The sequence below is a fragment of the Molothrus ater genome, chromosome 17 (assembly GCF_012460135.2).
Source record: "Molothrus ater isolate BHLD 08-10-18 breed brown headed cowbird chromosome 17, BPBGC_Mater_1.1, whole genome shotgun sequence".
Lineage (NCBI taxonomy): Eukaryota > Metazoa > Chordata > Aves > Passeriformes > Icteridae > Molothrus > Molothrus ater.
The window spans coordinates 3915318-3940164 of NC_050494.2; the positions used below are offsets into that span (position 1 = coordinate 3915318).

Sequence of the window (24847 nt, forward strand, 5' to 3'; positions counted from 1 at the left end):
AACTCCAAAATGAAGGCTCTGGTGTGAATAACTTTGCAATACGAGAGACTATTTCCTCAAGCAGCATCACTATTATCAGCTTTATTTTTGTGAATGCCTTGCAGATGTGAGCAAGCTGATTGCTGGCAGTGCAGCCCAATATTCATGGGCTACTTTTTGAGTCTTTGAAAGAGCCAAGCACATTCCAGAAGATGACACTGTAGAACAATCTCTTTTTCTCCCCCTATTTGCTGCATGAAACTGTTTATTGAAAGCAAACATTCACCTCAGCATATTGTATTCTGCATGGAGCTGTTCCAGAGTGCAATGGAAACAGCAGCAATCTTTAATTGATTTTAATGTGTTTCGAATCTGTTCTTAAATAGACAGAAAATTGCAGAACAGAGCACTGGGTCCTGTCAGTGTGTCCTAGGTGGCTGTGAAACACAGTTCATTATGGTTTGTAGATTACTTTCAGAGCTTCTGATTAAAAATTCTACTGGAGGTACTGAGGGTGACATTTTCGAATATGTGAAGGCAGCAACTCAATTCTTAGGAATATATTGGCACCTGTTGGCACCCAGAAAGCTTTATGAACTTGGAAGCTCTCTGGGGAATTGACTCTTGGGTGCCTGAACATTTGATTGCAGGAGGTGCCTGGCCAGGAAATTCACCCTTGGAGCCCAAGGGAAGCAGTGCTGCAGTGGGTGCTCAGAGCAGTCAGCATCAGCCTTTTCTGGCAGTTATCCCTTGGGATTTGTAAACTTTAGGGAATGTGTGTTATACAAAGCTTTTTTAGACTTGGATTGGGTTGAATTCTTTACAAAATCTCCCATATGCAGATTCATGGTGGGGCTGGAGGCACATGGTGAGAAGGATCTATTTGCAGTTTAATGTCAGCATTTTTTAGGGTAAATAATACAGAGTACTGATATATGGAGTACCTTTCTTCAAAATTCCCTTTATTTCATTTCTTACTGTCTCTGTGGCAGAATTCAGGCTTTGATCTCAATATCTTTAAGAGGGGGAAATAAAGATGTTGATGCTACTCTTGTGTCTCAGTGTGCATCACTGAAGGCAGCTTGGCCATAAAACAAGCATCTGCACTTCCAATGGCTAATCTGAATTCTAAATGTGGGTGTCAGGCAGCACATCAAACCCTCTCCCATCCCAGTATCCTGGGAGATGGCTCCATACTGTCAGAATAAATGTGATGAACCTTCATGGATATATACAGATATACTTACTTTGGCTCAACCAAATTTAACAGGATCACAAGTTAAATGGAATAATCAAATGATAAAAAAGCTGGTGCTCAGTGTCTATAGCTGGAGTCCTGTGTGGCACACAAGGGGAAAGAAGCTGAAGTGGTTGTTGGTCCCTCTGTTTATTGTACCTTTGTCCCTGTTCATGTGCTACTGATGCCTTTTCTTCACCTCTGTGCAGGTCAGACAGTATTTGGGGGTTGTTTTCATGAGTTTTGATGGCCTTTTTGGAATAGCTGCATCTTTTCCTTCCACAGAATATGTGCAGGAGGGGAAATTCAACTTCAGCTCCACGTCAGCTGCTACATCCCACATGGGGAGGCACCAATCCTTCCTTCATTTGGTCACTTTTGTCCTTCATTCTTTGAATTAAAATAACCAGTAACAAGAAAATCACTACTCTCTTATTCCTGTAGCCTATCTGAGTTGCTCTGTAACTGATGTGTTCATCTGAGCTAGAAGTGGGGAGTTCCTGTTCTCTGTAGGATGAACAACAAAACCAGCTCGCAGTAGTCTGCTAAAAAAAAAGCACTACAAGATCAAGCTGTACTAATTGCCACTTATTTTTGCTCCCTGGGAGAAAATAATATTGGAAATAATATATGGCTGATAATAAATTTATGTGTTAAATGAAAATATATTAAATCTTTATATGATGTGAAGGAAAGTTTAATAACAAGATTGGTCCAGAGGGAGTACTCAGCTGCTGAATCATTGTTCCTTTTAAGCTTTAATAATTCAGGTGAGTGGATCACTGCAAGGTTACAAAGAAATTATATTCCTTTTCCTACCCTCTCATTATCAAGAGTGTAGTGAATGTTTCACCTTGTTGATGTGTCAGGATACCAAAGTGCATGGGCCAGATGTTGGATGTTTTATGGAGAGCTCTGACTCAGCTTTTCCTCCTCATATTCCTGTGCATCCTAGATTCAAACTTTGAGACTGGTCTTAATTTGTGGACAAGTATTGTCTCAGTCCATCCTCAACAAACAAACAACCCCAAAAAACAACAACAACAAAAACCCAAAAAAAACCCCACCTCAAGATCAGGGAAGGGAGAAGCCTGAGGCAAACAGAGAGATCTCCATCACAGCAATGGGCTGTGACTGGGAATGTTGATTTTTTTCACACTGAATAGGGAACTCATCATTTAAAAAATTACCTTGTAGCTGGTGATAAGGGCACCTTTCATTCCTCTGCAGACAACACTTGTGCTGTGGCCCATTATGGTGGGTGCTTTTATCAGTGATTTACAGCCAAGCTGTCAAAAACTTTAAAAAGCTTCTATTAAATTGATGTGGATTTATCTGTCTAAGGCCTTTGAAATTTATAAAGGAGCCCAGTTTTGGCCTCCTTTTCTAATCAGAGTGTGCAGCTGCACACAGGGCAGTCAGCTCCCCAGCCTTCTAGGAGGTCAGGCATTTGTTTTGTGGCCCAGATTTGAGAATCCCTCGAGAGCTGTCTGCAGAGCAGAGCCTGTGGGTGTTTGGAAAGCAGTCCCTGGTGTTTTTTACAGGGACAGCAGCATTATTTGGCTGCACCAGAGTGGGCTGGGGTGGCACTGGGAGCACAAAGCCCCTGCTAACCAGCACCCTGCAGCACATCCATGTGTATGTGATTGCAGTGTTTCCAAATGTGTCCTGACATGAAAAACTGGAATGCAGGAGTTAGTGTGGCTGTATCATCTTTCATTGCACTGGCACTGAAGTTGTTATCTCGTGTAGGAGTTTGAATGCTCTGTTTTTGTTGTCTCTTTTAATGTCATTCCTGTGTATGACACTGACTCTCGTATCCAGCTGGGTGTTTGCAGCCAAGGCTTTGATTCCTGCCAGGAAAGCCACGGCAGCTGATCCTGCCTGGGAGCAGCAGCTCTGAAGCCTGAGATGGGGAGAGCCCCAGCAGATCCTGCCTGGTAGATGGAATCAGAGCTATTTGAATAGTTTGGGTATCTCTTCCTTATTTTCATTGCCCTCTTGCTTTTTTTATCCTTCCCTCCAGTGCCACTTTTTGGAAAACCACTCCTCCTTTCCCTTGTCTGTAATCACACTGGTGATAGCAGGGATAGCAAATGGCAAAGGGGAGACCCTGCTCAGCCCTGAACCAGAGATGTGAGTGCAGCTGAGGGCTCTTTTAGGCCAGAAGGGCAGATCCTGCTCACCAAGTTTATCCTGAGTTAGTGCCCAACCACATTCTTGGGGATTGTGGTGCATCCCACCAAGTTCCCATCTTCTGAGCAAAGCTGGATTAGTTTTACTCTGCTGAGAAATGTTGTAGTAATGCAGATGGTTTGCTAAACTTTAGGGTGGGTAATAGGACATTTGCTACTCAGAATTGCCACAGCAATTCCATTTGGGTGTAGGGTTGGTGGGGTTTTTGCTCCAAGTTACGAGAACACCTCAATGCAGGTGTGGGAGCACTTGCTGTGCAGCACTTCATGGGTTAATGCAGAGAAGTTGATCTCTGAAAATGCCCTAAAGGCAGGCAGGGAAATTCTGCTCCTAGGTATAAACAAAGTAGGAGGAGAAGAGAATAACTCAGAACAAAACAAAACACAAAAAAACCCATACAAAAAACCACAAGGATAGAAACAAAAAAAAAAAAAATAGATTCTGTGCCAGTGAACTGGGAATCCTGTCCTTCTGGAGGGTCTAGACAGATCAAAATACCGGGATCAAAACAGAAAGTGAGACCCAGAGTAACCATCTAAAAGGGAGCCAGAGCTCAGAGTGATAATCTTCAGCCCAAAGCAAGCTTTGAACTTGCTTTGGGCTGAAGCTCAGACCTGCTCCTGGCTGCTCGACCACTTCCTTTGAGAGTGGCCAGGCTCAGAGAAGAGCAAGGCTGGAGGGTGCTGGACCCCAAGCCAAGCAGTCAAGGCAAAGATGAGGATGCTGTGTCAGTCAGTGTGAGCTGGGGCATCAGGGAGAAAAATGCCATGAAACCCACCCTGAGTGTCACCAGAGGAGGGTTCTTAGCCAGAGGGAGCAGTGACAGCAGTGCTATCTCAGATGGCTGTTCCATGGACAAGGAGGCAGTGTTTGAGCAGGAGATGAACAGGATTTTAACTTGAGCACAAAGGGGACAATTGCTGCACCCCAGCTGAATATTCGTGAGCACACCATTGTGCTTCCAGAGGAACCTTGATTCATTTCAAAAGAATAAACATTAAAAGTAAAATTTCAGGCTGCTACAAGAGTGAGTTATCTCTGTGAAGGGAAGAAGTATGTTAACAGCTAAGTGGGAGAGAGAAAATGTGAGAGAATAGAGGCAAAAGAGTATCTGTGACTGGGTTCTGTAGGTATCAAAACTCTTGCTCATGATGAAAAGTGTCTGTAGTGCTCTAATGATTGGGAAGGAGTTCACTTACCTGGCAGTTCATGTCCCTGGGAGCTTCCCCTTCTCCAAAGACAGACAGTGCACAAGTTCATGGCTTGCAAGTGGGATAACTGAGACAGTGAGTGTCACCCTCAGGTCTGGGGAGAAAGGAGGAGGGAGTTCTTGGCCTCTGTGAAGGCTGAAAGCAAATTAAGATATGTCTATACATATATATATTTGTCTATATACCTAAAGGAAACATTTTCTATGACCAGAAAATGCAAGTGTTTAGGGTTGGATGAAACAGAAAGCAAATGTTTTTAGGTTAGAAGCCATCTGGAAAATGTCCATAAAAGTGTCAGCTACAATTTTGCACAAGGCTGACAAAGAAAATGACAAACTTTCCCAGTAGTGTAGATTATTATGGCCAGGGAGAAGGGTCAGAATAAGAATGTACACTCTCAGTCAACAGTGGCCAAACCAGCCCAGTATGATTTGCTCTTGCTGAGCTGAGGGTTTGTATTGAACAGGCTTGCAGCTCCCACTGCATCCTCAATGATATTACTTCAAGTGTTGCTTGGAAATCCGGTTTTGTCTTTTTAAAATTGTAAAATAAATATCAGAGAAGGTCTAACATAATTTCTTAAAGGCTCTGATGAACTGGAGGAGGAGGACAGCTTTGCAAAATGTTGATGGGGCATCATTAAAGGCTGCAGAATTCACACAATGCCCAGGCTGGAAGAGGCCTTCAAGATCCTCGAGTCCAACCCAGCCCCAAGCCCTCAACTCAACCCTGGCACCCAGTGCCCCATCCAGGCTTTGTTAAACACACCCAGGGATGGGGACTCCACCACCTCCCTGGGCAGCCATGCCAGAACTTTATCACTCTTTCAGTAAAAACTTTTTCCCAATCTCCAGCCTGTAGTTCCCTTGGTGCAGCTCGAGGCTGTGTGCTCTGGTTGTGTCAGTGCTGCTGGAGAAAGAGCCCAGGGCCAGCTGAGCACAGGCACCTTTCAGGAGCTGTGAGAGTGATGAGGGCAGCCCTGAGTCGCCTTTGCTCCAGGCTAAGCACCCCCAGCCACGTTAGTAAACACCAGGGCAAGGACAGCTTTACTATTGAGTAACTCACAAATTGCTCGTGCTTGTTCAGGTTAGCTGGGATTGTGTCTGGCAGGTGGAGCCAGATGGTTTCCAAGTTCTTCCCTGCCTGCCCTGCTGTCAGCAGAGAACGAGCCAGATCCCCATGGGCCCTAGGCCCTGGGAATTCACAAGCAGGAATGTCACTGTCACATTTTCTGGAAGAATCCCTTTGCCCAGGGATTTTCTCCTGGGAAGCTGAGAAGCCTCAGAGAAAAGGAAAACAATTCTGATCTCATTTGCTTCTCCTGTGTTGTGCTCACATGTGGAATGTGTTTGGAGATTGTTCACCCACAGGTGATTGTTCCATTGCATTCTGCTGGGAGTTGTTTTCACTCTTTGGCCAATCAGGGCCCAGCTGTGTCAGGACTCTGGAGAGAGTCACGAGTTTTCATTATTATCTTTTTAGCATTCAGTAAGTATCCTTTCTCTATTCTTTAGTATAGTTTAGTAAAGTATTCTTTAATTTAATATAGTATCATAAAATAATAAATTAGCCTTCTGAGAACATGGAGTCAGATTCATTCCGTCCTTCCTGCCATGAGGCACCCTACAAATACAACACAGGAGCTGGGGCTCCTTCACTCTCCTGCATGCTGGAGGAGACAGAACTGCTTCTCAGAGAGCACTGATGAGCTATTGCCATGCTGGAAATTCCCCAGCCCAGTCTTTGCCTGTGAACCCTGGGACAATGACACACTTTGGGCTGGTCCCAATCTCTCCATCGATCTCCCCTGTCTGCCTGAACAAAGGCCCAGCCTGACACAGACAGGTGAGGGCAGCACATCTGAATAGCCTGACACAAAGCAAAATGACTGCAGCCCTATCTCTCTTTGTCAAGCTCCTGAGTGGTGTTAAACAGACAGTGAAACCTGCCTGGGTTATAGCAGCATGGAACTCCAGGGCTTTGGTAGCTGCCTGAGGAGGAAAGGAAAATAAAACAGAGTGCATTTGAATGCTTTGCAAGCTCTGAGCCTGGAATAGTAAGCTAGAAATAATAAGATTGCTGTTATACATCATAATGGCCAAAAGCTTAGCAGGAATCAAAAAGGATTACTGTTTCATAGAGTCAGAGGGAATATGAGGAGTTGTTGCTGTTTCTTGAAACAAAAGTGGATTGAGGGAGTTATAAAGCCACCTGCTCAGTACATAAACAGTCCTCAAGGGATGCAAGGTAGAGGGAGACTTGCCATTGGGAATTAGAGGAGTCTACATTGCAGGATATCCCAAAAAGAGGTCACAGAATACCAGAATGATTTGTATTGGAAGGAAACTTAAAGCCCATCTAGTTTCAACCTCCTTCCATGGGCAGGGACACCTCCCACTGTCCCAGGCTGCCCCCAGCCCTGTCCAGCCTGGCCTTGGGCACTGCCAGGGATCCAGGGAGATCCACAGCTGCTCTGGGCACCCTGTGCCAGGGCCTCACCAGTTCCTTATGAGGACATCAAGATATGAGGGAGGGCCAAAAAAGGTGATGTTCAAGATTCTTTTTGGCCTAAACAGCTTTTTGCACCCTGAAACTGTTCCCACAGGCATCTGACACCATTGCCACCTGCTCATGCTCTCCTCCACTGCAGCCACCTTTTGGCCCAAGCAAAGAATTCATGTTTCACTTTGGTGGCTGAAGGAGAAACCCTCTGCTGGCCAACATTCAGCACATTACAAATTCATTCTAGACTGGATATTTTATTAGTTGCTCCTTTTCCTAAAGAGTGACATGACTGAAATCTGCTCTTTCACTCAGGTTGATCCAGATTTACTCAATTAAACCAACAGAGCACATGGTCAGCATCTTGTCCCCACAGTGACTTTCAGTGGCCACTGCCCCTGCTACTGCTGTGCCAGGAGCTGTGCTGGTGTGAAAAACGCCAATCACTTGTTTTTAAAATTTTAAAAGTTTAATAGTAATAAAATGCTTATAAAAATAGTAATACAATTAGAGTAATAATAATTTGGACAAATTGAATTAGGACAATATGAGACAATAGAGACAAAGAGTTACGGACAGTCCAGGTACCTTTTTCTGGGCAGCATAAGCTCCAAAAAGGACCCATGTTAAACAGAGGATTAACCCTTAAAAGCAACAGCCTCTTGCATATTCATACACCTCATACATGATGCATAATTTCCATTCAAATACAGGATTCTGTCTGGTAATCGTCAGCTTCTTCCTCCTAATCCTAACAGCACCTTCAAGGCGGGAAGAAGTTCCTTTCTTCTGATAAGAGAGCAATAAATTCTCTTTCTCTGAAAGATTCAGGTGTCCTGTGGCTGCTCTCTGATGCGAGTGCCTCATTCCTTTCTTAAAGAAATCCCACTAATGTAGTTCTTATTTTAACTACAAAAGTTACCTTTTAATTACAAGACTACATTTTCATATTATTAAAATGGTAATACAGCACTACTAATCAATACATCAAAATACATATGGTAAATATCTGTGTAGAGCCATATAACATGCACTTTTCACACTGGGGTGCCTCAGCTGCGTGTTTCTGACTTTTCTATGCTCTTGTCCTTTTATTTCTTGCTGCCATTCAAGGCTCTGGGGTCTCTCATCTCACCTTTCTCTCTCCCTCCCAGTGTCTACCAGCTCGTTGTGAAGGAGGAGAAGCTGCAGAAAGCCCGGAGAGCTGCAGACATCATCGAGTGCTTCTCTGTGCCAGTCAGCTACAAGAATGCCTCCAGCCTGGACTCCCCACACTACTTTGCAGCTGAGCTGAAGCCCATCAACCTTCCTGTCACACAGCCCTTCACCTGTGGGCGACAACAAGACCTACAATGGCTACTGGAATGCTCCTCTCTCTCCCCTGAAAAGCTACAGCATATACTTCCAGGCTCTTAGCAAGGCCAATGGAGTAAGTGCAGGGAAAATTGAGCTGCATCTGTAGGTGTGACTGCTTCTGTCTGTCCTCCTCATCATTCTCCTTCCTTCTTGATTGGATGCTGGTTTAACTTCTCCTTCTTATTACCCTCTTACAGAAATCTGATGAAAATCAAGCATGCCATTACTTGTCCTTCACTCAAATCTCCTCTCTCTGATGCTCAGATCCAATGTGAAATCTGTTGAGGACCCTGATTCTGTAAAGGCACCTGTTGCCATGTGATTTACTAAATGAGCTGCTTAGAATTTTGAGATTTTTTTCTATCCTTCAATAAGCATGAATATCAGATTAGGGGCTATTGTGCTTTTAAGAGCCATAATTGCAATATCTTGATAGTTCGCAGTGCTTGTGATTTTGGAGGAGATGTTATGAATTTGGATTACCTTGGAGCTTGCACTTGGCCATATCCTAATGCAGCACTTGTGGTTGGGAGTTCCAGCCTGAGGAAATCAGGTACTGCAGTGGGGACTGTCTGCATCTCTGTCCTACCCCTCTGCAATTCTGTAGTTTTATAGATCTTTGCTTTGTGATACGGGGTTTAAAATGCAGACTGCATAGGAAATGTAGCCCACCTCATCCTCATATTCAAATGTCACACACAATGCCACAGCACACCCTGTCCCACCACAGGCAAACAGGAGGCCTCTCCTCCCTCTTCTCTTCCAGCTGAAGGTAATTTGTGACCTTTTACCTCTCCTGTTTCAGGCCAGACCCAGCCTCAGTGGATCACCTTCCTCCCCTTTGGCACCCCAGGTGTTTTTCATTCATACATAACACAAGAGAATTTGCCACTCTGGCCTCCTGAAGAGTCTTAGAGCATTAGCAAGGCATCACAAATTTGGGTAGCAGAGTCTACTATTATTAGCATGTTTGCCAGTGCTTTCAGAAATTTAATTTTAACATAGATAAATTCTCTATGATATCACCCCTGAGAGAGAAAAATTACAAAAACCAGTCAAAGGTGAACAGTGCAGGCTTTAGAGGCTTTTCCACCTGAAATGCAGCTGCACATTGCAGAGGGCTGGGATGGTTCCACAGGCTGGCAGTGCCAACGAGTGTTCACAACACATCTGAGTGCTTTACACCCTTCATTTATCACCATTTTCCTGCACAGCTTCAGCTGTGTGGCTGACAAGTACAAAATCTCTTCAGCACTGTGCTGGTTTTCACCTTGGTTTCCTTTCTAGCCAATACAGTTTCTTTCCAGCACTGCTCAATTAATTCAGTTTTGGATTTGCCTTTATAAAAGAAATTGTGAATATATGTATATGTCTCTCTGTTTCTAGTTAGTTCCCCCATGTGTGATAGTTAATTGCTAGTGAATGGATCCCTAGGGAAGAAGAAACTTTATTTGCTTAAGTACAATATAATATTCCATAAGTGGGTTGTGAGGATGGAAGTGTAGGATTCCCTTGGTGTTCTGGATTCAGGCAGCACTGGTGTTCCTGCTTTTCCTGCATCTCACCCTTCATTCCAGGTGTTAAGGACTCAAAAAAGAATGACTTGCTTGGGCTTTCCTAACAGGAGGGCTTTTTAAGCATAAGTTAATCAAATAGTCTTAATGCAGCAATGCACAGTTCATGACAGGATGAGAAGTGTCCAGCTAGACACAGTGAGTTCCTATTTGAGAAAGCAATTTCCTCCTGTGGTAATCATTTATAATTCTACAGGATATGCTTTATATATCCTGAAAGTGTCGTGCTGTGGGTAAAAGTATAGAGGAAATGCCCAAGAGTGGAATATGGATCTTCAGAGGTGTAGCTTCTGTTCTGATCCCCTCTGGTTCTTGGTAAAATGATTAAGCCCCACATTTCAAATATTAGGGTCAATTTGCATTCACTCTTTTGCATCTGTGAATAGCAGGTTTTTGTTCATTCCCAGAATTACATGCAGGTATCATTTGTATTTAAGAGTTCTGAGTTTTCAATTGTCTGTAACCTGAGCAGCTTTGAAAACTCTTGGAAAGGATTTCCAAATCCAGGTTTTGGAAAATCCTACAAATAATTATGGCTGCAAAAATGGCATTTCCATCTCTGGAAGTGTCCAAGGCCAGGTTGGATGGGATTTGGAGCAATCTGGGATAGTGGAAGGTGTCCCTGCCATGACAGGGCATTGGAACTGGATGGTCTTTAAGGTCACTTCCAACCTGAGCCATTCCATGATTTTTGATAAGGCACATCTGCAAAAAACCTGCAACAATAACAACTTAGCAGGGTTAAAGAAGAGCCTTATGTTCCCTTACACATGAAAAAACTTAACAGAACATTGCCACTCATTTTTTAATTAGGATATTCCATAGTTTCATTAATCACTGACAGTTGTGGAATGATGAAATTTCTTTCCACACCTGGAAGCTGCAATGAGAAGCCTTCATGCAGTGAACCAGAACATCTTCCTTTGGAAACAGAGGGCTCTGGGGAGAGCCTAATTTCAAGAAACAGCCTGGATTTGGTCAAAAAGCTTGATTAGGAGGAGGTTAGGAGTGTTGTAGGAGTTCTGCATTGTTTGAGCTCCTCTGTACATGGAGGGCTGTGCTCATTTGGTGTTCCCGTCTGCTCTGCAGCCATTAGCTCTGATTGTCACACTGAAAGGAACATAATTAACAGCTGGATGCAAAACAAGTGTGGCAAATTGCTGCAGAGGCAGATCACCAGCTCTTCTGCCTTCTCTTGTGCACTGTTGTGGTTGTCTCAGAGTGGGAATGGAAAAGCTGGGGCTGGCTGGATCCATCTCCTGGGCACTTGGGTGCACTTTGGTCACAGTGGTGCTGCCTGCAGAGTCTGAGCAGAATGTGGTGAGGCTGAGTTCTTTTCAGTTTTGTTACACAGAACACTTCCAAATCATGTGAACTTCCCTCCCAGGCACTGCTGAGAGCCAGATGCTGAGCTGAAATGTGGCAGAGTTTGAAGTGAGAGAGGGGAGAAAGAGGAAGGGCACACAGAAGCTCCAGGCTTGGTGGCTGCAGGAGTGAGGAGCACCATTAGTTACTGCTTAGGTGGTAGAAGGAGTCAGCACAAGAGGTGGCACAGAAGCAGAGGGGACATTTGGCTTGGCTGTGCTCTGGCAGGATCTCCAGACACTGTCACAGCCAGCCAGGTAGGGATCTGATGTTTCTGCTTGTCCTGGTGCCACCTGCTACAGATGGCTGCCTGACAGAGCATGAAGGTTTGCTTGTCTGAAAACCCTCCCTGAGCTCAGCCCCTTTCAAAATCCAGCCCTGCCAGCATTTTTCCCTCTGGAAGGTGAGGCCAGGTTGACAACCCCATGTTACTCCTCCTCCTTACACTGGCTCAGTAATAAAACTGATGCTGCAGGTTTGGTTGTCCCCAGGTCTTTTTCTGGTTGCTGATCCAGCACCACACTCCAATGGAGGGAGTTTTTGGCTGCTCTGTGAAACCTGCCTGAATTTTTGAGCAGCTCAGAAACCAAAGCTCCTTAAAAAAAATCCTTTCTGGAGCTGCATTTTACCTCATTGAGTTAAAATGAAATTTGTAACAGCAGAGTTGCAATCAATAACTCTTGGCCATTTTTCCTTGAAATGGGAGATGGGCAGGAGCCTGTGTAACACAGCTGGCAGTGATGGGGGGATGCTGCCAGCTGCTCTGCCAGCCTGGTGGTCCAACAAGTGACTGATGTCTTCAACCCAGAATTGTGAAAAGTAGCACTGCAGGAATCAATGAGGATATTATTTTTTTTGAGGGAATGATAGACTCTACCGAGATTCCTATTGATTTTTTGCCTCTCTAATGACTTGTACTACATGCACAATCGGGCAGCTCATTATTATCAGGGGAGTTGAGGCTGGATTTCTTGATGCTGACAGGTCTGCTCACAGCACACAGCATTATTCTTCTGGGACATTTGGGAGGTATGGATAGAGCTGCCAGCAGAGAGATGCCATTCATCCCTCTGGAGATGGCCATGAAAAACACAGGGAGGTTGAGTTCAGCACAAGCTGTGCTCTGAAAGATGAAATGGCACCAGGGCTGCCTGCATCACTTCTGTGAGCTACTAACCAGCTCTGTGTTCAGGAGGATTTTGGGTGTACAATTTATCCACTTACATTCACTCCTTCTTAATCTCATCCTGGAGGTGCTGGAGCAGAAATAAAGCAGCTGTGGGAACACTTCACTCTTTGTACACCTCTGTTTCCACATCTGGTTGACCAGAGGATGTGGACCTGAGTGTTTTCTGCATAATAAATAAAATCCTCCTCAAGCCTACCTCATTTTTGAGAGGTTGAGAGGATTGGATATCCAGTCATCAACTACAGATCTTTGACATGACTTCCTATTGTAAATAATAAAAGCCCTAACCACTTTGTTAAACCTCCTTCTCCAAATGACACAGATACTAAAAAAAAAAAAAGCTGATAATTGGAATAGCAATAATAGGTCTGGCTTAGTCTTTGGAGGTAAATAGCAATTTCCTGAAGCTGGCAATAAAAATTATAGGGGAGTACATTGACCCTGCACAGACATATTTTAAGACTGCAAACCACTGGCTGCAATGGCATAGAAAATAAACACATAATTTAGAGCTCTCCTGAACTTGGGCAAAATTTGTTGAGGACCAAATAAATAACTCCTTAAGGCTGGATAAATGCATTTTTTCTACCCTGTGTGAAGCAGGTTGCCAAGAAATCCCATGTTCAGCTCTGGGACGTGGGGAAGTAAAGCTGGAACTGAGGCCAGGGGGGGAATGATGATTCCTTGTCTGCTCTGTGCACCAGCAGCAGACAAAATTTCCCAGTTTGAGGTGCCTAAAAAGCTCTGCCTGTTGTAGGGCAGCCCCCGTGGCACACCTGGGGACAGCAGGTCCTGCTGGGGCTGGCAGGGGGTTCTTCAGGCAAGGCAAGCTCTGTTTGACTGCTGCAAAGTCATAATCACAGTAAAGGAAAGGGAAAATGGTGGGTGTGACAACAGATGGATGAAGAAGCTTTGCTGCTTTCATTGTTGTTGGTAGTCTGTAAACAGCAAGCTGTCAGTTGCAAAGAAAAGGGGGGAAAAAAAAAGATCATGTGGCTTTTTAGGTTGTGAAGATGCAGCTGTCACATAAACATATGTCCTGCTGCCCTCGTAGCCCTTTTCTGCAGAAAATTGTTCCCATCCAAACACTGAAGAGACAGAGGCAGAACTCATTTTGTTATCATCCATTTCACTTGAGTGAAATGTGCATTTAGGAACCTCAGTAATTAGTAGACAGCAGCAGCTCCTTTGCTTCTAAAACGAAAGAATAAAGTTATATTAAGAGAATGTTTTAAACAGCCCTGGAAATCCAGGGGGATGCTAAAGCAGGCTCGTGGTGTGCAGGTTCCGGGCTGTGGGCAGGAGCTGGGTGGGCAGAGAGGGTTTGCCCAGAGGGACCCTGGGCTGTGCTGATGGAAGGGACAGGTGCTCCCTGCAGGAACAGGCTGCAGCACCCTGACACACACTGCTCAGACGTGTCCATGCTGTGTGGACTGAAAAATAGAGCCAGGGTTCAGCCTTGAGTGAGGGTACTCCATAATCTTCTTTTATTCATTGGTAAATAGGTTCCAGAAAGCAAATTTCCATCACTATGTTGAGGCAGGCAGGTGGATGGGCTCATTCTGCAGGGAGCTTTCAGGGTATGGAGCATGTTGGAAAGTGAAGGTTGGGTCAGGAGCTGCAGGATGTAGTCATGGATTGTTTCCTGTTCCAGGATCTCAGTTAAAATGTGCCTACATTGTTCCATTACTGTTTGGCTGTAAAATGTCTGCCTTAACCTGGCAGTGATACCGAGCTGAAGCAGTACTGGCATCTTAATTTAATTTATTCCTGTTAGTTCAGCCATAGCATGAAACAGATATGCAGAATATGTTGGCTCTCTGGGTATCATTAAGATTGTTGTAGATATATAAGACCTTGTAAAACTTCTGTGGTATCATAAAATGGGAAATAAGTATTGCAGCATTTGAAAGAATGCTAAGAAACAACACAGAGACTGAATTTTGGGGAAATATTTGGGTTTTTTTTTCTAAAACTTCTACTATTGTCTCTTGATTTAATTATTTTTCTTGCCATTGCTTTAGGTAAGCTGGAAGGATCATTGATAATTACCATCATTGTTTATTCCTGCTTTGCTGGTGGCTAAAGAGAAGCACCTTGCAGTGACAGGACAAGAAGCAGTGTGTACAAATTGAAAGATGGGAAATGTAGCTTAGGGGAAAAATATAAAAAAAAAAAGCATTGTCCCTGCCTGTGGCACTTTATGGCGCATTCCAACCCATTAACATTCTATGATCTTTACTGTGTACAGAAAAGAGCCTTGAAGCAAAAGTAATATTTTTCAGAAAACAAGCATGATTGTGGGAAAGTGGGTTTTGTGTTTTTTTGGGAGGATGATTGGGTTAGTTGTGGTTTTTTTTTAGTTGTTTTGGGTTTGGTTTGTTTTTGTTTGGAGGGAAGAAATGTATTTATTTTGTTTCTTCTTAAAAAGGTTCATGCAAACTTAAAATTCTCAGTATCAACCAAAGAAAAATTGAAAAGGATCTCATTTTTATGAGACACCAAAGAGATGAGCAGTGGAAAGCAATGGAATAATCAGCCTTAATCCAGAATATGGACTAAATTCAAGTTTTTACATTTTACCACCTCTGGGAGCTGGTGTCTGTGCAGGTTCTTTTATGCTTTCCTCCCCAGAAGATGCAATTTGAAATGAAGTTCTGAAGCTTGTTCCTGTAGCTGTTGGTTTTGGCAGTGCCAGTTCTCCTAAGAGCTGTGGCTGTGCTCAATGCAGCCATCAGTGGATGCAGATGCAAACAGAACAAATTCTGTCTTTCCAGTTACCCTGTGGGAGGGTCTCGTGCAGGAATACACACATGTCCAAATGAGATCACTCTAGACTCTTCTTTTTCCAGCACTAACTTCTCCAGCTTTCTGTTACATTCTGAAGCCAGCAGAAAGCAACAAATACACAAGAATATTTTCCTCAACAAAATGGGAGCAAGTGTCCACCTACTTGTAGACTGCAAAAATCCTGTCTCTTAATGTTTTATTTTACTCTTCATTGCTGATTTTCCAGCTCAACTTGTGTCTTGGTTTGGAAAGACAGGAGTCTGCTAAGGAAGGCAGGAGGCTCCCCTGAAATGGAGAATGTAAACCCTCCCCACCCCTCTGAATTGCTATCAATTTTAAATTAAGGGGCTCTCAGGAAAAAATATGGGAGCAGGAAATAACTGTTCTTTAATAGGGAAAGGAAAAATAAAAGGATAAGATAAACAATGATAAAAGGATAAGATAAACACTAGAATAAAAATAAAAATAAAAGGATAAGATAAACACTAGAACAACACTGCCAGAGTCAGAACCCAGCCTGACACCCTGTGGGTCAGGCTGTTGGCAGCAGTCCCATTGGAATTGTGGCTCAGCCCTCCTGCAGTGTCAGGGCTGGTTCTGCTGGAGCAGGGATCCTGGAGAAAGGTGCAGTCTCTTCCTCTGAAGATCCAGGGCAAGAGGCAGCTGCTGTTCCTCTGGGCAATCCGGTGCAGAAGCTGTGCTGGTGTTCCAGAAGCTCCAGATTCTATCCAGGTAGGAATGCTTGGCTCCTCCCTCTGAGCTCACATCTGCCAATGGGATGCTGTAGTTCTTATCAGCCATGCAGGGACATTCAATGGCTGTTATCAGCAGGTGTCCCCCTGAGGGAGGAGTGGTTGTGGTCACTCAGAGAGAGAGATAAGGGAAACTGCCCACTTGACAAAAGATAATCTGCCATACAGATGGTGATAATAGAAAACATCTTGCATTGCACTCTGGAACACCTTGTTGTAGATCAGAAACTACGTCAGGACCTCTCTGTGTTCTGGTTCCCAGCACTATGTGCAGAGCCAGCTCTGCAAACAAAGCTGTGTTTTTCCTGCTCCATACATCCCAAGCAGCAACAAAGACTTTGGATTTCCAGAATAAATGGGAATTCCAACTCATTGGAATGAGGGGAGTGGGCAGCTCTGTGTGCGGCTGTGGTGACTTTGCAGTGCCAGTGTTGGTGCAGGTTGTGCAGGGGAGCTGATTTTGGGGGACAAAGGGGTGTAAGCAGAGATGTCTCTGGTTTGCTGGGATGAGCAGCGCTTCAGTCCCACTCTGGACTGGGAAATAGACATGGATTGTCCTCAAGGAGCCAGGAATTCCTTGAGAGAGTTTGAAGGCAAGGTCAAAGGGAGGGTTTGTCCTTTTGGGTATCTCATTGTCCTTAGGCTGCACACAATGTGGCTTATATCCAGATTGTGTGGCATCACAGGAAGGGATCAGAGGGAATTGCTCCTGTGATTCCCAGCGTTTCCCAGCATGGATCCTGCAATCATCCCCTTCCCGTGTGCAACAAAAGCACGACGAGAAAGGCACAGTCTGTGTCTGCTCCAGCCAAGGAGGATTTATCACAGATGGAGCAATTTTCTCCAAGAGCAAATTCAGATTTGCACAAGGTTTGTCCAGTTCTTTGAGGATGGAAGGAGGTGCTCAGCAGTGCTTGCTTTGCTGGGCTGTTGTTTCCAGAGCACAGACAGCATCCATATTAATGGAGCATTGTCAGCACAGTAATTTATGCTGGATTCATTACACCTGAGACGTGTAGAGGCATAAAGTGCTCTGCAAGCCTCGCAGCAGATTAGTGCCTGACAGAGGCAGCTCTTTAACAGGCAGCACATTCCCATTTGGATGGCAATCACAGGCTGGACAGCAGCAACCCCTGCCAGGAAGGGCTGAGCAATGAGGAGCTGGGGACTCCACAGAGGTTGTAGCAGCAGAAGCGGCCTGAGAAAGCTGCAGACTCTGAGCTGTTTGTGAAGCCAAAGCCAACATTTGGATCCAAATGCGGTTTCTGCAGCTCTGCAGGCTCCAGGGTGGATTGAACACAAAGCATTGGGTTTTGTCCCAGCTCTGCAATGAGGAGCTGCAGTGGTGAGGGTTGGTAGAACAGCTCGTTTGGCAGAGGCAGCAGCACAGAATGTTGGTCTGCTCCACATCCATCAGAGAGCTGAAATATTCAAATGACTTCTTCGGTGTCTGTTTGCCATGTGTTTAAATAAATACCCAATTTGCAAAATTTGCAGTAATGGTGCATGAAAATGAGATGTACAGTGGTGTGTACTTTTGACCCAAGGCTTGTCAGTCTATTACAGAGCAGGTCATTTAACTGGGAAATTCTATTAGCTAATCAGGCACTTATGTGGGGCCCATCACTCACACGTGGAGCGTGGAGAAACGTGCTGTCACTCCCAACTTTTCAACACTTTAGAGAACCAACTGCAAGCAAGTCCACTAGTGTGGAGTGTTTTATGCAACAAAAACTGTTGGTGGTATTTTCAAAGATGAAGTGCAAGAAAAGATATATATGTATTTTTAGTAGCTTTTTAAAGGAATGTGTGTTTACTGTAGATGGGCAAATTACACACTGTGATGTTTTCCTATATATTTTTCTTGTGTTTTTTTTTATTTTTCAGGAAACAAAAATCAACTGTGTCCGGCTGGCAACAAAAGGTATGTGGGTCTCTCTCTTTCCTGCAAAACACAATACCAGAAATGTAAAAACTACAGTGGTGGCACAACTTGATTACAGTTCCTAGCCAAAGAACCAACCTCTTTATTTCCTCTTTTATTTTATTTTTTTTAAAGGAAGATTGCCAAGGCAGAACAACAATTTGTAGGACCACTCCACTATATTTGTGGCCTCTGTTATTTTTTTAATGCAGGGTATAATTCTCTGTGGTTCCTCCTTCCCCTCGTTCTGTTGACAGCTTTTCTGTCCTGAGGACTGTTCTTGCTGTTGGCAGAACATCACTGAAAAAGTGACATTAACTTCCCATTCAATTTGTTCTCTCCACAACTGTACAAAGTAGATAAGAGGAGATCTTGTGTAAGCCTAACCTTGTACACAGCGGGGCACAATTCTTACATCATGCCATTTTCATGGTATAATTGAACAAACATTCCTGATTTTCATTGTGGTGAGCTCAGAACAGACCGAGCTGACAGGTCACACAGAGCAAACCCAAAACAGCCCCAGGTTGGTTCACAAGGTGCAGCTCCTGAGGGACCAACAGTGACAATGTCTGAGCTCCTTCTTAGAGTTTACAGCTGCTTTTAACAACTCTTCTAAAGATTTCAAAATCACCTCAGGGGCTACTTTTCCAGAAAAGATGTCAGACACCAATTTATTTGTAGCACAGAGTAGCTGCAAAGAGATTTCCCCAACACAAGTTGTAGTGTGCCAAGGAGCTGTGGGGAAATGCTGGGGTGCTGCCGTGGGCTGTGCTACAGATGCCTCTCCATTCCCAAACTTAGCTTTGCCAGCTTGTGCTCTTGCTGCTTTGCTGAAATGTCAAATACCTGCATGGCTGCCTGGGGAGGCTTTGAGAGTTCACCAAAATTGGCAGGAGCCCAGAAATCCTTCAAGGCACCATCCTGTTTTTTCCATTCTTTTCTGTATTTTTGACTTGTGGCAGAAGTTAATGACCTCAAGGTCCTTTCTCCTGATCCCTTCTGCATCTGCACTTGCAGAGGAGTTGGGAGGGCTCAAAGAAACCCTGTTAGCCACTGGAGAGCTGTTTCCATCTCCCGTGGAGACATCCCCAGGCTGTCCCTGGAGCCAGGCAGGCACTGGAGCTCCCACCTGTGCAGGTGTTTTCCCTGCTCAGGCTCTGTCATGCAGACTGGTGGGGCTGTAAGCAGTTGTGTCATCACTGAAAGCTGAGGAGAAGAAGCCATTTCTCCTATTTCTCCTTCTCATCTGTGGCTCTGGTGCTCCCCATTCCCTCTTGTTCCTTTCCTGTTTAAAAGTTCCTTGTAAAATCTTTATTTAATTTATTCTCTGGGTTACAAACATTCTATGTGTCTCAGTCTGTGTGTCTCCTTCCTCGCAGTTCTGGTAGTAATGTGACCATTTCAAATACCTGATTTTGGCTTTCTGGTGGTAGAAAGAGCAAGAGCAGCACTGAGTGAAATGAATCCCCACACGCTTTTCCAATAGCATAGTCTCTTCATCAGATTAGAGATACTGGATTAATTAATTTTTGGAAACCAGCGGTTCCTTCCATTTCAGTTGTTCATTTTTCTGGAGCTGGTGGAAGAATTTTGTCATGCTAGCAGGAAAGATACTTGCTCTGTGAATATTCAAAACAAAATAACTTACACAGCTTGAAAAATCCCATCCTGACACGACCTTTTGTTTGCACTCTCTGATTTGGGTACCTCAGCAAAGTGTCCTGTAAGTGTTTGACCTTCAGCTGACTTCTGCAAACTGAGATAATTTCATTAACCCTGTTAGGTCAGCAGGAAAAGTCACTGAGCCACCCAGTCAGTGATCCCCCTCCTTCTGTTGGTTCTGAATGTCATCTCTTTTTAGAAAAAAATCTCTTACTAGGATTAATTTAATAAGAGACATTAAAGAGATGGGTAGAGCCTGAGGATGTCTAGAGCCACTGCTTTTTGGTGATCTTATTCTTTAGGTTTTTTCCTTTATTGACTTGAATGGAAAAGGACAAGAAATGATGGTAGTTCTGGTGTTTATTCTCGCTGTCTCGATTCATATCACTTTTGATTTATATCACTTTTGCTTCATATCACTTTTGATTTATAGGTAGATATCTTATTCCTCTGTGTGCACTGCAGAAATCTCTGTGGAAATTCTTTTCCTCTTTTCCCTGGCTCTGAAAGGCAATGCTGTAATTTCCAGTGCCTGGCCCTCAGCACGGAGCTGGAATGCCCCAGCTGTGCCTGACTTGAGGCAGGTTCAGCTCTCCAAAGGAGCAGGGCTGGGTGCAGCTCATGGGCAAGGGAGCACCAGGAGCTGGGGTGCTGGGAATGTCACAGGAGCTGCCACAGCTCCAGCTGAACAAAGTGGTTCTGTGGGCTTTCCCACAGTTTCAGGTTTCCATACATCCTGAGGCTGCATCCCCACCATACATTAATTCCATATGGATAAAAGGGACCAGCCCCTGGAGAGGGAATGCACAGAGACACTCACAAAACTGATTACACCATGTCCTGATCAAAGGCTGATAGCTGGGATGTTCTAGATAACCTCCTGTGTCTGTGCTGTCTTCTGTCTGCTCATTATATTGATTATCCTTAATGGCATTGCTCTGTATTCTCCTTTATTTGCATTGGTGTTTTTCTGAGGATAGAATGAGCAAGCCTGAAGTCTGCCTTGAACTGAATCATCAGGGCTGCCAGTGAGGATGCCACTGTGGTGTCTTTGATAGAAATCAGGGAAAAAAAAACCCCTATTTTGGAGGCAGGCTCAATCTCAGCATTAAAAGCTCTGCTTGAGTTGGTACCAGAGGGGGAAAAAATTGATTTGATGCAAGTAAATAAATACATACTACTGGTGCCAGACAAAATGTTCAATTTGGAATAGAGGCCTAATTTTCCCATTCCTAGACATTTGTCACTCCATTAGCACCAGTGAAAGGAGTTCTGATTTACACCAGTGACAGCAAGATTAGGATCCAGGCGTGTTTCAGCAAGGCAAGAATTCTCTTGAAGCACTGGATTAACAAGGGCACTGAACGTGAGTGTGGGAGTAATTAGGCAGTGAAATGTGTTAGGCATGTGTTACTGGGGGATTGTAACACATCCTGGGTGTTGCTGCCAGGCACCTGCTCAGAGCTGAGTCTCTTTAATTACTCGAGAGACGCACGGGGCTGCTGCGCCGCCTCTGCTCCTGCTGGCTGCCAGGGAATGGCTCTCTGTGTCCCACTGCCCCAACACCAAGAAAAGCAAAGCAGAGTGACTTTAAAAGTGGTTTAATCCGCTAAAAAAAATAAAAAATTGGAGCTTTCCCAGTTTTTTTCCCTCCTCTTTAGCCAGAAATAGGCTGCTCAGATGAGCCCTTTTCAGTTCAGCCCAGCTCTGTGCAGGAGCTGCTTCCCAGCTCTCTGGCGGTGCTCTCTCTTCATGGTTCTCTGCGTGCTGCTCCTGCTTAGATGAACTTGATCCTTGTGGTGGCAAGAAAAAGCTCTCAAATCCTTTTGTATTGGGTTGTTGAATGCTGGGAGGAGGGGGTGGCATCAGCATTTCAGAGCAGCAGGTGCTCCAAAGCAGAGCCAGCGGGTTCCCAGCTGGGCCAGCACATGCCCTGAGCTCATTTCCCTCCATCCAGTGCCTCCATGAGAGGCTGGGTGCTGCCTTGGGAAGGGCCAGTGGCAGGGACTCAGCACCAGCCCTTGCTGGGGTAACCTGGGATGATCCATCAGAAAGCTCCCTGTGTTTGTCCACTCTGTGTAGCCATCCCACACTTTGCCAGCATGTTAAACATTATGAACCTTTTGTATCTACGTTTGTTCTTTATTTTCAGATTTGTTGGTCTCAGACCTCTTGCCAGTTCCCTCCTCACATGGGCTATTCTCTCTTCTTTTTTTTTTAATTACTGGACTAATGTTATCTTTCACAGCATTAGGCACTTGGATGCATCTCATTAACATAAAGCAGTCTTTAAAAATGTTTATAATTAAACCACAATTTACCAGCTCTCTGCCATACAATTTTCATTCAGATGGGTTATTTGTAGGTTTTGCCATTTGGTTTCCTTGACAGCATTTGTTTTAATATGTCCCATTCTTTCTGAATTAACTGACTTGTTCTCCCTGTCTTAAAGCAACATATTTATATCGACACTTTATTAGAGAAAATTGCAACCTCTTACCAAGAGAGAGCGATTACCTCTTGTATTCCCAAAGTGCATTAAATTAATTTCACAGTGTAATTGAAACCAAGGCAGAGGGCTCATTAATGGTTCCTTATCTCCCGATACTCATTTCTACTTTCCTTACAATGTGAGTTCTTGCAAATGAAAGAATGGAACTATAATAACCATTATGAGGTACATTTTTATTTTTTTTCCTTTTTTTTTGTCTTGTGCATGCTGCCTGGGAACCATTTTGCTTGTTCTTAGCAGTGATAGGTAGACACCAGGTGACCACGCCAAACCCGCCCAGCCTCTTGAGCACAGGTGATTATCAGTTCAGAAAAAAGCAAAACTGGTCAAACTTCCAGAGGGCTGAGCAGCTTCATGACTTCTTGTTCAATACTTGTTTTGCATGAGAAATTACTTTTACAATTGCTCCAACTACAGCATAAAGGAGGGCAGCGCTTTCATGGCACTCCTTCAGTGCCAAGGTGGAGATCTGTCTGTGCTGAGGGTCAGCTGAGGGCTCAGCAGCTCTCAAATCTTCACAGCAGCTCCTGAGTGGGATGGAAGAGCCCCATGGCTCCCCTGAGTGTGCATGGAGCTCAGCTTGCATTTCCAATTAAAGGAGCTGTGCCATTTTCTGGGGCTGATTGTTGTGCTCATTTGTAGAGAGCTGAGTCTTGCTGTTGGAGAAATGGTGGAAAGACAAGGAAAATTTGATTCTGCAAGCTCTCTGTAGAGGAACTATAGAAAGTGTAGTTTCTATAGAAACTTCTGCTGGAGCCAGAGGTGTTGCAGAATTGAGCCTCAGCAGCACCAAGTCACTCACAGTGGGGAGGTTCAGAACCTCTCAAGGGTTTTGCAGTTTCCATCAGAAGGAACTGGGAGGTCTGTGTGCCATAAAGTTGCCCCAGCATATGTAACACTGGGATCAGGATCATCATTAACTCCAGAAAATTTAAATATGGAGGGGAGATCCCATCAGCTTGTGGAATTAGGTTCTTTTACTCAGCCTGATGTGCACAGAATGAGTGGCTGGGATGTGGCAGTGTTCCATGGGATTAATGGAAAATGAGGGTTGCTTTTTCAGTTTTTAGATGGATTACATTTCTCTAGGAGTACTCCCAGTGCTGCATGGTTGTTCCTGCCTAGTTATGACTTCCTCACCCAACAATTATTTCAACTGCACATCAGCTGTGATGATACAGGAGCAAAAAGGTGCTGGGATCACTGGGAAGTTCAAATGGTCCTGATTTTTGGTAGTGCATTAGCATGGGAAGAAGGAAACTTCCTGGGAGAATGTTGAAATCTCAATAAAAAAACTGGGTCTGAAATGTGACCAGGGAAATCTTGGGCTGAGGGGGGAAGACTGCAAAAAAATCAGTGGAAAATGAGGAAGGAAAAAGTTCCTGCTGTTCCCACACAATTTTGCTGCACGTGAAAACTGTTGATTTAATAACTCCTGCTCCCTCAAATCCATTGAAGAGGCTTCTTTTGTTTCCTGGAATACATTCTGGTTTTGTAGACAGATAATGTATTTTTTAAACAGATCCGATCCCACTTCAAATCTGTTTGTTGCTGCATTTTGTCTTCTAATACACTGGAATATTATTCCTTTGACAGGTTTATTCTGTTTGGTGCTATTTATTTCAGAGGAGTTTATCACATTTTTTAAGTTGAATGCATGAAAACGGTTGGTTGGGTTTTTTTCCCCCTGAACAAATTTCTGCCTTCTAAAAGTTATATTTTAGCACAAGTCTTGTGCATCACAATCCCTTTAGGGGCTTCCTTATCCCAGGGCACAGCTTTGAGTTAGTGCAGAATGGGATGAGGCCAGGAGTGAACTGAATTTGGTATTTCCAGCCTCGTGTCCAGAGGTCATTACCTACCCCAGAGCTCTGCTGCAAAACCCTAATCCTGGGCTCCCCAATTAAAATAGGCAGCTGGAGGTAAGAGGAGAAGCAGCACAGTATTTAAGATGAAATCTGGGATAGTTTAGCCACAGGAGACTGAAAACATCACCTTTGTAATTCAGAGCATCCACTGCCAGGACACAAGGAGCTTCAGGATAGAAAGGTCTTTGGAGAAATGAAAATGAAATATATTATAGCTGTGTGAGCCAAGCCCTCCAGGAACCAAAGCAGGCAAGGATTTACCTGGAACAGTGTGGAGATTCTTGTCCCTTTTCAGGTCCCACCTGGTGGGAGAGGATCCTCTTGGCTATGGCTGGCCCTGAACAGGTGGACATTCACCTTTGTTTGCAGATAAATTGGTAGCCAGGTAAAGGAGTGGAAATTAAAGAAAAGTCAAGTAGTTGGACAGGAAGCCATATGTGAAGGTCAAATTGAGAAAATGTTTCCTTTGGTTTTGTTTTACTTAGATTGATGCAGGGAGCATTGGATGATTCCTTGTCTATGAAATTTAGGGGCTTGTTTTTCATCTCTTCTGCTTGAAAATTTGCAGGAAGAGCTCTTTGGATGTCCCTTGGAGTCTCTTCTGCTCAGGGGCTGAGCAGGGGCCAGGCAGGAGGGGACTCTCATGTTTTAGAAGGCAGTGGAGTTTCATGTTCCTGACCTTCACACCCTCACCCCAACTCATTTGGGTGATCAGGACTTGGTCTCA

General features: G+C 44.3%; 1 protein-coding gene across 1 annotated transcript in view; it reads left to right on the forward strand.

The window, feature by feature from the left end:
* The window catches only part of PTPRT (protein tyrosine phosphatase receptor type T), a 483954-nt gene that overhangs the window by 370655 nt on the left and 88452 nt on the right, over nt 1–24847 (forward strand). The window contains 3 exon segments of the mRNA XM_036395864.2: nt 8280–8454; nt 8456–8554; nt 18039–18075. Of these exon segments, the coding sequence (XP_036251757.1) occupies nt 8280–8454; nt 8456–8554; nt 18039–18075 (311 nt within the window).